The 12,807-nt window shown below is 38.6% G+C and overlaps 1 protein-coding gene across 1 annotated transcript in view; it reads right to left on the bottom strand.

Annotated features, from left to right (window-relative positions):
* Positions 1-12,290, bottom strand: part of LOC5574404 (14-3-3 protein epsilon) — a 64,962-nt gene extending 52,672 nt beyond the window's left edge. The window contains exons 1-2 of the mRNA XM_001655061.2: positions 11,698-12,290; positions 11,527-11,626 (exon numbers count right to left, since the gene is read on the bottom strand). Coding sequence (XP_001655111.1) covers positions 11,527-11,590 — 64 coding nt within the window. The 5' untranslated portion in view covers positions 11,591-11,626; positions 11,698-12,290. The remainder of the gene's footprint in view (positions 1-11,526; positions 11,627-11,697) is intronic.
* Positions 12,291-12,807: the final 517 nt, after the last annotated feature.

Here is a 12,807-nt window from a genome sequence, read left to right as displayed (position 1 = left end):
TATGGGTCTCATTTTCTCTTAACAGCTAGTTTAAGGAGATTTTGCAAATAAATTGTAAGTTCATTATTGTGATGGAGGCCTCAGAGAAACCTCGAAAATAATAGAATCGTTAATAAATCTCGTTGGATTTTAAATAATTTAAACTTGATTCTTTAAGTTTAATTTCCTACGCAATCATACATATCTACAACATAGGATTAACTTGTTAACCTGGCCCGAGGAGGAACAAATAACTCGAAATACTTTATGCATACCATATTTTGGTATCATACCATAATTAGATATTGTTCAGTTGTCAATACCACATTTTGGTATTATAAATACCATCATAAAAAATGTTTAAAACAAATAAAAATACTTCATCGGGTATTGAAATACTATTGAAAAATTTCACTTTTTTATGAAAATCTATCATGTATTATACTGCCCATAACTGCAAAACAGTCACATTCGACATTTTTGACAAATTGGAGTTAATACCATGGATAGTCATCAAATGATAAATACTTTCGATCAACTTACTAAAATCTGTGAGATTGTTCTAGAAAATTCGAAAAAAATACCAAGTTGTTTTGTCACATTGGTAATTATAACCGCATAACAGTCACATTGAGATTATAAATGAGCCTCGTAATGTAGTAGCAATGTAATTTTTATCAGAATAATTTCAAACATGATTTTTTTTTTCTGACAATTCACCTAGTAGGGTCGGTGTTCCCTTAGTAGACAGTCCCCTATAGTCGCACTAGTGGCCTTTTACGGCCGTTTTGCTATAAACCTTTTCAAAACATTTTTTGACATGAAGGTCAGGAGCTATTTATCTAACTACCATTGATACACAGCCTTGATTTCGTTCAAAAAATGATCGAAATAATTAGTTTTGCTTAAAATTTGAGCTCCCTTGCTCCTATAGTAAACCTATTGTTCCTATAGTAGCACTACTGAGAGAAACTTTTTTTAGTTATACGAAATAATTGATAAATTACAAACTTTTTTACATCAAACGAAAGCTTTTGATCTATACTTTGAAGGAAAAATATAAAAGATTTGTAAAAATATGGTTTTGATAAGTATTTTGCCAACGCCGTGATGCTAGTGCTACTATAGGAACAGAAATTAGAAATAGTGCTACTATAGGCACATGTATTCCTATAGTGGCACACGGATAATAAATGCAAACATTTGAGTTTTCGTAGTTTTCATAGGGGAAGTGTACCAGTTTTGGCCACCCTAAGGAAACATATTGTTTATACATAAATCAAACCACCTTTGGTTACTGTCAATACATTAAACGAAAGCTTTCAATCCATGCTCAGCAGGAAAAATCTAAAAACTAATCTGAAATTGTGTTTTTGTATTAAAAATGGGGGTGGCGAATACTGGACCACTTGCACCAGTATTCGACACGATTTTAATTTCGGTTCCTGAATTCGCCACCTACGTTGATTTCTAATGAAGGGTGGCGAATCAGGAACACCATGGCGAAAAATAGGTGCAAATGGTGAAATGATTTTTTTCTATTATTTTCCGAGAAAATTTTGCGATTTCCAAGATTGTATCCGTATCATCTTAAAGCAATTTAGCGAACACTAAACAATTGGCAACCATATATGTCGTAAAACGGTATATAATCCGGGGTGGCGAATAAATGGTACACGGCGAATACCGGTTCACCTTCCCTATTTTTCCCACAAAACCAAGATAAAAAGCTTTCAGATGATGAAAAAATAATGACGATAGCGTTATTTTTCGATTTTATACGAATTTTTGTTCTTAGCTATGCGGCTATTGGTACATCGACCCTATGCGATATTAGTTGCACAAAATATCAGCCTCAAATAAGCACTTTTGAGTTCCTGGTAATTTGTACAAATTGGACACCCTTTAGTAGTAGGCTTGAATTTCGCGAAACTTACGTGGCTCTTTTCAGTACAGTAGTTCAAAAACGTGAATCTCATCAAGCTATGTTGGTTGCATGAATTTTCTAATTCAGTAGTGTCATTGAGGCCTCTAAATGCGGGAAATGCAGCGGAAAATAGAACATTTTTGTACAGTTATTTTGGGCCATCGGCAACGGGTGTTTTGTTACTTTCATTTTCAACACTCCTTCATCGTAATCATCGAAACTTCAAAAGCAGTTTTTCGGTTCAAAACTAAAATTTTTTCGATGAATATGTGTTCACTGTGTTTCGGTTAGGGAATAGAATGCAGTGAATACATTTTTCTGTTAATTTTCTTGATTTTGAATGAAAAAAACTGCTGTCATTATAATTAACATAATCATAAAACTTACCGTTATAAACTCGATTTTCAAAATAGCCGATAACCGCTTTTTTTTAAACCATTCATTGACCCCCCTCATTAAAAACCAAAAGGGGATGCATTATATGGGAAACCGTAACTTAGTTTGAGCATGGAAAAACTTCAAAATCAAGCTTAATTTATCAAAACGACGTATATTGTAAAGCATTTTAAATCATGTTTGAATTGTTTACATTTTTTTTCTATTGCTACATCTACTATAAGTTACAAAAATGTTTCCAACCACTGCATCGGTTTGTAAATTTCCATATAAACTTTATAAAGTTAGTCGATTCGTCAGTTGCTATGTTCAATAACAACGAATATTGGTTTTCGTTTGAATAAGTTTTCGAGGATTCAAAAATTGTGCTAGTTTTGACTTACATTGAATCACGAATCACGATAAAATGGATCTGTATCTGAACCCCGCTGTTTCTCAAAACAGCTTCGATTTTCAACAAAGCGCTTTTTCCTCAATCATTCATCGCACTCAACCCGATTACTCAGCACCTAGGGTAAAGTACAACTTGGGCACTCCTATGTTTGATCAAGTCACGGACGCTAATTTTTTAAGAAATTTGTTTGAATGTTGGCCAAAAGATTTAAAGTTCTAGCTATTAATAATTAGTTGTCAATTTTGAGTCAAAAAACAGTATGACGAATAAAATCGTCTTTCCGATAGAATTACGTCTCCTGTCTCCTGTCACACGTCTCTGTGTCATGAAGTTACACAACCGACCATCCAGCAGAAGCAGCTCCATCGCACACATCATAGTCGACCGAACTTTGGTCGTTTTGGACATAAATTTTATTATGTCAGTTTCAAACTTGGATATCTTGTTCGCACTGTGCCGGAAAGAAATTTTTCTCCTGTCGTCTGGCGCAAAGTTAGTAAAATGATGGCTTCATTTCTTGTTGCAATCGCCAGGACGATCCGCACCGAGGTCGTAGTTTTCTTCATTTGATTGGTGCACCCCCCAATCTGTTTGCTTATTCATGAGGATGAAAATCACTCAGTGACGTCGTCCGAGAAAGATTGGTGTTTCATGTATTCGAATCGATAAGCAATAGTATCGATGTGGGTTGAAAAACTCCGACCGGCAGCTGCAAAGCTGAAAAGCTTCATTGAAATTTATTGGAGCTGTCGCTATGCCAATCGACTCTACTCGTGAGCAAGGGAAGATCCTGCAATGGCTTTGAGTAACTGGTCTGATTCCACCACGTGTGTGGAACTTCCTTCCCGGGAAATCCTGTCACAATTTTCTCGCCCGTGTTCGCCCAGTACCACGCCATCATCGACTTGATGGGTTTCGCTCGACAGATCGCTTCTGCGCAGAATCGAAAATATCACCAACCAGAGTTTGGTGGTGCTGGCTGCTTGCGGAACACTGCCGTCATCGTGACAGTAGTGGAAGAAGGTGCAACTCTTATGCTTGCGGTGCTTTGAAATCCTCGACGAGAATCTCCGCCACCGTTGTGGCGAAATGACACATTTCGAGCATAACGGGTGCAAAACGCACAACTACTCACTGCAAATCAAATAATATCTTGAAGTATGATTCAAACTGTAGAGTAATGGGGGTAAAAGTTTGATCTTAGTGGAATAAATAATAATACCAGAAGCATTATGAAGAAATAAATATCATAATATAATAAGTGAATTTTCAAAACATCGGCTACAATTTTGCATTTATATAAAAACTAATACATCGTAAGGCATGCTTATGATACGCCTAAAAAGGTCCTTGCATAAAAAAAATACATTTTATTTTAATTTTATTCCATGCTATGTTTGACGGAAAAATACAATTTTTTAGTCTAAAATCAACAAAATAGCCAGAACTTTTCCAAATCTCAATAGATTTTTATAATATTTGAAGTGACTCTTACTTGAACAGTATTTTGAACCATCATGACATTTATAACATTTGTTCGTTTAGCCCCAATTTACTCTACAACTCTACCGGACTGTTTTCAGCCAAACGTTTGACGCATTTCGAATCCGGTGGGCGAAGATGAGAATTGTGACTAATCGGCGCCGGGGCGGTAAAAGGAAGCCACCGGAAGCGATGCAATGCGTTGCGGTTGACAAAATGATATAACCGCTACAAAGGTAGAACCAGAACAACGCGAATACCGAAGCCGACAAGCGTACCCACAACTGATAAGCCGAAGCTCGGTATTTGAGTTATGATTGATGATCCAACGTTTTCCAAGAAACTGCAACATTTTCTGTGATTTCAAGCAAATTTTGCTTGATTCCTTGTCGTGGACACCCCGTTCTCTGCGAAATAAGGCAGCAGCTCATTATTCGCGCGAGGAAACGATAGCAGCGATAATTGCTAGAAGGCCTTCTTTGCTTGGAGCAGGAATCGGAATGATTGTGTTTGTGCTGTAGCGGCACAGATTCCTCCAGATAGCAAAGAAAGAGAGAGAGTAAGACGAGAAAAAGGTAAGCAAATTTCGCACCGCAATGAAGTAAAAACGCAAAATTCTTCATTCTTTTTCGTCTCTCAGGTTTTGCACGTAGCCCCCACATGGCTAAGGCAAACAACGGTAGTTTCTAGTGTCACATGGTTCACCGGTAGGAATCATGGTTTCTAGATGGTTCGCATCGGTTCCAGGACGGGAAGAAGCGGGAACACATCATTAATGTCAAGGTGATGCTCCGGTTTTGTTCCTAAACAGAGTGCACATTTCTAGGAAACTTAATACTGATGTAAGAGGATAGTCGGGAAAATGCAGCGTTAGGTAAATGTCAGGTACAAATTGCAGTGATGGAGTTGCCATGCTTTTTTATGATATGCAGATGCTAATGAGAAGCTTATGATGAAGCTTGAACATTGACGAGGAGACATGCATTAGGTTGACAGGTAGGCAAGGCATGGTTGCCAGTATTTCATCCTGGCGCAAATTTCTGATTCCTCGTCCTGAAAGCAATTGGTAACAAAATGTGTAAACCGTATCTTTAGGTTGTGGCGAAAATCATAAATCATCATTTAGAAATTTAATTATCTTTATCGTTACTTGGATTTCTCAGATTTTGGCCAAACATCGATTGACAATAATTTTACAGTTATCAAGTTGCTTTCCAAGCATGAATTATTACTTCCTTAGCCTTGTGATAACGTCCACGTTACACCCGATTCGGATTTTTTTACACGGCCGTGCAAAAAAAGTTTCCATACATTTTTTTCGCCAAAACCTTATTTTTGCATGAAACGTTGAGAAATGGTGTTACTTTTTTTGCACGGTTTTTGAAATTTTGAACTGAAAACTTTTTTTGCACGGTACGCATCCCCCGTGCAAAAACAGAATCGGGTGTATTTGAAACAAAGACATGCCACACGGTTCGAGCAGCAGGTTTTGTCCAGTTTCCAGTTGGAAGAGAATTTGTAAAGAAGATTCCTAGAGAATTTGGGATCGGTGCGTAAACTTTAGGATCAGCTTATTTGAATCGGCTCTTGAAAAAAGCTTATTGAAATTTGTGCAGACGATAAGCTAAAATAGGAACCCTTTTCCTCACACCACTCATTCTCCAGTGTCAATATGATATCAGCCACATCATAAACATAAGGTCAGAAGCAAATTACAGTGAGTTGATACGCGAGTTTCTGCAGCAGCTTGCATAGGGAAGATTTTTCTAGGAAAAATCTTGGCACTATTAATTACTCTTCATTGTTTTCTCCTTTCCTTCTACTCAAATAATTTTTATTAAATTTTACAATGCCAGACTACTTAAACAAAACAAGCAATCGAAAACAATTGCTTGGTTAGGCTGTTAGCGAAAGAGCAAATCGATCACTGCAGTTACAACGTAAGGATATTCAACGCAAGATATGTATGTCAAAGTTTTCCTGCTAGCTTTAAACAAGCCTTAATCAACCATTTGAATATGTGTAATTTGATTAAGGCCTTACCATGGACCGACGTATTTTCACTATTTGACGTTTGAGCGGTGCCGTGTTATTTACGTGACCCTGGCAACTAGTGAATTCAGGACCGCTCAAACGTCAAATAAGTGAACTCGTGCATTGGTCCATAGCAGCTTGAAATGCCTTAATCATGCCTTCCAAATCGCTGTCAATCTTCCAAACGACGCATCGAACTATGTTAGAGGCGTAAGAGCAGGGGCGACTGTTATGGATATTAGATTAGTTACAGATATGGATCAATTTGAATTGAGCAAAGATTTTCTTATCAAATAGATATAAAATCTATTAATACTCGAGAACAGCTCAGCATCTTTAGTTAGAAGTTACCATGGCTTTCCTGGATATGAAGTCCATATCTCGATTACTTTTTCAAATCTATATAAGTAACTTTCATACGGTTTTGACAAAATTAATTAAGAAGAATCACAACCTGTCTTCTAAAACTGTAAAATGAATCACCTTTTTTGCCGTGTACATCGCTTAAATTTTGCATACAATCAGCTCACGTTCAAAAACTAGGTAGTTTCTATTATTTTCTACAAAAATAAATAAAACAAATTGGTAAGCCGTTTCATTCATTCATTCATTCATTTTCGTTTTCCTTCCAGTGTAAAATCGGCTCAAGTAGTGTTTTGTTTTGATTCGTGGTTAAGTCACTTTGTCTCTCCATACAACGGAGCGGAGAAAGTAGTGATTGGGTTGCGAAAGTTGAAATTCTTACTTACACGCCGTTTTGTAATTCCCGAACGAAACGTTCTAAAAGTGAAAAATCTAGTTGGGTGAGAGCGGAACGTGTAGAATTTCGTCTGCGAAACACGTAGGATCGATAAAGTTTGTTCACTTTTCTGACTTGAAACTATTTGAATAAGTTTTCGAGATATAGCTAAAATCGTTTCTGTCACAAAAATGACAACTTTGACCGAGAAAGCTCTCTGCTCTGCTAATCAGTAATAAAGACGCTCGTAGAACAACACTAGACAGAAAAGTAGTGTAGACGTGATTTCAAAAAGAAAAAGATACCGTGAACAGTGGTGTACATCAGTTGTAACATAAAGCTGACTTTCACCGCTTTATCAAAAACTATGCGAACAATACCTATTTCTGAACGCGTTTAATGTACAGAAATTGTGTCATAATTCAATACTGTTCCTTCAAAAGGGCTTATCGGACTTCATCGAACTTCTCTTTCGCTGATAACTTTGCAAAATAAAAACGTCCGCAATGTTTCTAGCATACGATCCACAAAACTAAAAAATGTCCATGTTGCTAACCCATATTAGCCTTCTGAAATCGGCTTCTGTAGATTCTTCAATGCTTCATGAGGGAAAGTTATTGAAATTCGTTAATGTATTTGCCTGAGTGTAGAACTGTTCCTGAGCTTTTCATTGACACACTTCATTTCGGTTACAGTAGCTAATTTTTGTTGTATTTTCTAATTTTTATTGTATTTTTTTACTTTTGGTAGATCTACACTTCATCAATGCGTAGATTTTTTTCTGTATGGATTGTGATTTAGAGTCCCGCCAGTGCAGGAGTTTGCCATGTCTTACGGATATTAAGGATTGTCCAGCTATGATACGTACCTACCCCTTGGAGAAATCTGAGAAGACATTTCTAAAGAATCTGTGCAATAGTTGTGTGAGTGTTTCTTGAAGTTTTTTTTTTTCCTGGAGATTTAGCATCATAGCATCATTACAGACAGAAGAATGAAAAAGTGACACTAGAGACCTTCCATTGAAAATACATACATGCTAGACTTGCTTTGAAATACCGTGCAACCCCGCTAATTTGAACGGTACCTTATGCAAACCATCATGGTTCGTTTTTAATTTGAACATCTAATCACCCTAGCAACGTGGTTCTGGTTACCTCTTTCACTGTTTTGTTTTGATTCTGCGCTCCGTTCCATAGCTTTCCATTTCACTTTACTCTGTTCCATGAGCTAAATGACGTTTGAACCCTTTTTTAATCTGAACGATGTGCAAATTAGCGGGGTACAAATCAAAGTGTTCAGCCAAGTACGGACCTGAAACGTAAATCACTCAAGTAAAATTTCTCCTTTTTACCAAAGTAATTTTGACAGCTGATTCAGTTTGAGCGAAATGTCACTTTTACTTGCGGAATAATTGAGCGCCACATTTTTCCGTTCGGAAAAGTGACAGCTCCCTTTGATTTGTATGGCAGGCGTTACCGACGTTATGAAATCAGCTCTACTTCTCAGCTGCGTACAGCTAAAGTAATTTCGGTAGCGGAATCATTCCTTGACCGTTTCTTGTCCTATCCTTTTGCACAGTACTTATGATCAGCGTACCGGCCATTCAGATTAAATGTGGTCAAACCAACGGGGGTACCTGGTAGGCCTTTTCTTGTGACAGATTCGTGTTTGCATTTGTTTGCTTCGAGATCAGCTTATTTGAAACGTCATGTAAAAAGGCCTATAGAAACTAGTGATCCTTTATAAGAGATTCGCGGAAGCTGACGAATGAGCAAGAAAGAGTCATTGGCATCCCACCATGCTAAGGCCAATGATAGCGAAATGTTTCGTTTTTTTTATGGAGCGATCCGACAAACCGTAATTAGTTTTAAACAGAGGGGCAGTGAAAAATTTGGAAAGAAGCGGACATTAAAGATAAGCTTTATGATTATGTTGGCAGTGTTTACATAATTTCTGGGTGTTGGGAGATACTATCGAATGGTATAAAAATCAGATTCGTTTACAATTTGATCATTGGCGCTTTAAAATTGTTACGCGAGATTTGTGAGAGATATTGCCTACACGCAGCGAACTGGACTATCGAAATTCATACTTTTTGCCTTATGAAAGATGGAACGATTATCGCAATACGAACGCTTTATGTATCGTTTTAGCATCATTCCACTCCAAGGCGTCGATAGGCGCGGGGTGTACGTACGAGTCTATCGATCGCAAGGTCCTTGATTCGATTCCAGGTTGCCGCGAAAACTATTTTTGTTTTCAAATTTCGGTTTCATAAGGCAAATTTATGAATTTCCACCCGATTCCTTGTGGCGAATTTTCATAAGGGGTTCCTATGTTTATCGATAGTCCATTTGCCTGAGTGTAAAACCAAATACAGATGATGTTCCACATTGATTCGCCCGTCAGCTGTGCGAATCCGAATCTCTTGATTTCCAACATGTTTAAAGATTCAGAAACAGTATGAAGTATCTACTGATATGAATTTTATGATTTGATTCTGCACATAGGTCTTTCTACTATAAGCGTATGTAGCGATTATGATAGTTTAGTCGCTTTGCAAACGTAGGGTTTGTATACAGTGGGGTGTAAACACTGAGTAAAGAGCGCACAGGACATAATTCTGGAAAACTTATTCAAAAAGCCGTAAGTCAGAAGAGTGAATAAAATTAGTTTGTCAATCCTACGTGAAACAGGGTCTTATAATATTTAATGAAATCTTGTTTTTATTTAATAACACGAAAGACCATGCTACTGCAACTACTTAAGCATTTTTTCCGGCTCAAATAACGGCTATATAAAATTTAAACTTTTATTTAAAAATTGAGTTCATAAATGAACCTTGACACTTTTGATCATGTTTGACGTTCGCTTAGTCGACAAAAACACCACAGGGGTTTGAGTTTTAACACTGGGGTTGTTCCTATCTGACATTTCCAGGCCCTAGACACCCATATATCGATACACAGTGCTCTTCGTAGCCAGGATGTCCCGGGCAATAATTGAATATCGCCCACTGTCAGTTGTGACAACTGTGAAAATAAAGACCATTGCTTTGTTTAATTGTTTGTTATGGTTTGGTTATCAATCTTTGCTATCGTTGAATCAGCTAATATAATGTGCCGAATAGTTGAAGCACATTCAATATTTCAATGGTTTTGGAAATAGAGCAAACATTTATAGGCATCTTGCATGCCTCCAAGCCAATCAGTTATTTTATTGCGACGCTTGTTCGATTACGGACGGATCATAAACATTAAACAAAACTTCGCATTATGATTGCACTCTCGATTCAATTTACCCGAAAATGGGGTAAACACATCGAGACGTTGACTACGCTAGAAGTCGTCCCTTGCCATGGGCCTGGACATTTCGGCAGACACGGAAAACAAAATACACCCAAAATTTGTGCTTTTGGCCTAAACTGAAGCGGTTGGCACTAAAATTGGGACAGGGTTTAAGACCCTACTATACAAGTTCCACTCTAAACAAACTTGATTTTTCACTTTTAGAACGTTTAATTTTCTGATTTACAAAACGACGTAATTCAGATTTTCAACTTTCGCAACCTATCCGCTACTTTCACCGCTCCGTTGTATGGAGAGATAAAGTGACTTAACCACGAATCAAAACAAAACACTACTTGAGTCGATTTTACACTGGTAGAAAAACGTCGCAAGTAACTGAATAAAACGGCTTATTATTTTGTCATAAAACTCTCGTGTGAAATAATAGGAACTCCATAGTTTTTGAACGCGAATATTACAAAGGTGATTCATTTTAAAACAGTTTTAGAAGACAGGTTGTTATTCTTCTGAATTAATTTTCTCAAAACCGTATGAAAGTTACTTACGTCGATTTGAAAAAGTAACCGAGATTTGTTTATTTTTGTACAGACGTCAGATTGAAAAATAATGCAGGGTTTTCAAGATTTACTTAAATTTGAATATTTGGGCTCAACTACGGAATTGCGTTGAAACAACCCAACATTCAGTTGAATCCCATCTCCATAGACATTCTATTCCCCCCGAACACCTGTTTCTAATTGAAATCTCGAAAATAAACGACTCCCGCAAATTCCAAATTTTTGGCAGCCCTGCACATCAAACGCACACGACTTCCAGCCAACCACACCAACACACCCCCACATAAAATCGTACCGCTTTCACCAACACACCCATGCATCCAATGATTCGTCTGTATTGGTGCAAGACTTCAGCTTTTTTTCTCACTTCCAGCCAAACCACTACTTCCAAGAACCGTCAACTTTTTTCCGCCTGCCATCATCCCAAAAAAAAATTGCCGATCCGGATCCGGACAACCCTAGAATCCACAAAAGCTGATCCACATTGGCAGTGAACCTGTCCGGATTAGCCCTCCCACATCTATCACCTAGGCTACATTCCGCAGTTTCGATCGGGAATCACTTCCAAGACTCGGGAAGGGAAAAATGGAAATGATGACCGCAAAGAAAAAGAAGAAAGCTCCACTCTCCTCATGGATTTTTGACTGACATCACGCACGGATGTGGAAAATAAAATCGGAATTGGGGAAGAAAAAATAGGTTCCACTTACCGTCGTATCGCTCGGCCTGTTCGGCCAGCTTGGCCTTGTAGATGTTGTTCTCGCGTTCCGACATATTGGATGAAGAATCTGTTTCGGAAATCTCCGGTCGCTAAGGGAAAAAAATCGAAATCCGCTCTAGGACTACTTTTGACACGAAACGCCACTCGCGGCAACACTCACTCAATTCCGATTCACTTTTCACCGTGCAAAGGGGGAGAAATGAAAGAAAAAACGGCCGACTAATCCACACCAAAATCAGGTCGGACACGATTTTCGGGACAAGGCTTCCGGCTTTTCCTTTATGCTGCCCGTTCGAAACTATACTCTTTCTTCTGCACTTCGCAACCAGCGAATATTGGGTTTCTTCTTTTCTCCGCGTTCAGCGCAAAATTGCCAACTTTCTCTCTCTCTCTCACACGGATTTCTCCGCTCTTCTTTTCCCTTTCTCTCGCTCTCTCGGGTGGAAACGCCGAAAAAACCGAACGCGGCGCGGCGGAGGTAGAAAACTGAAAAACGGAACTTCTAACTCGCGAGGCGCACCCCTGGAACACTTTCCGGGGAGGGATCAAAGATCAATCTTCTAGTTCGCCAAAAAAGGACACTCGGCGCTAATTCCGAGACAAACGGGAAACAGGCTTCTTTACAAGCAGTATGGAACTCTGCTGCACTGCAAAAAAAGGAACTCTGGATGGAGACACTTCCTGCTGCTTGCTGCTGGGCGAGAATAACAACCGCTTGGTGCAAGGAGAAAAACCACTCTGAACGAAGCGAGATTAATCAATATGGCCGCGCCGCGCCCGACCGTGTTCTCTTTTTACCGGTACTGGAATGTGAGTGAACCGGTTCAAGGGCACTCAATTCCAGTGACGACACCGCAGCGTCAAACGTTGTTGCCAAACATTTGAGTTTTCGAAAGTTTTCATCACGGAGACGGAATGCAAATCAATTTTTACTTATTATGTATCCGGTAGAAATCAAGACCAACATTTATTTATAACTAGTGGTCCCGGCAAACTTCGTCTTGCCATCAAGTAGGCTGCTGAGAAACGTCATGGAACGCCCCATACAAAACTGGCAGCTCCATTCACTCCCGATTTTGCTAACTTTCCCGATGTACACCCTGAGTTTTTATACACACAAACACGTCGGAACACTTCAGCATCATATCTCAATGAAAAATTTCAAAATCCGATGGTCCGTTCTCAAGCCATTTCGTGACATACAAACACCATTCCATTTTTATTTAGATAGATAGATTATTGTTTTCTCGGGCCCCGTGCGTCGCAGCTA

Source organism: Aedes aegypti, chromosome 3 (genome assembly GCF_002204515.2).
Source record: "Aedes aegypti strain LVP_AGWG chromosome 3, AaegL5.0 Primary Assembly, whole genome shotgun sequence".
In the NCBI taxonomy this organism is placed as follows: Eukaryota; Metazoa; Arthropoda; class Insecta; order Diptera; family Culicidae; genus Aedes; species Aedes aegypti.
Note: the sequence above shows the minus strand (reverse complement) of the source record. Positions and strands in the feature narration are given on the sequence as shown.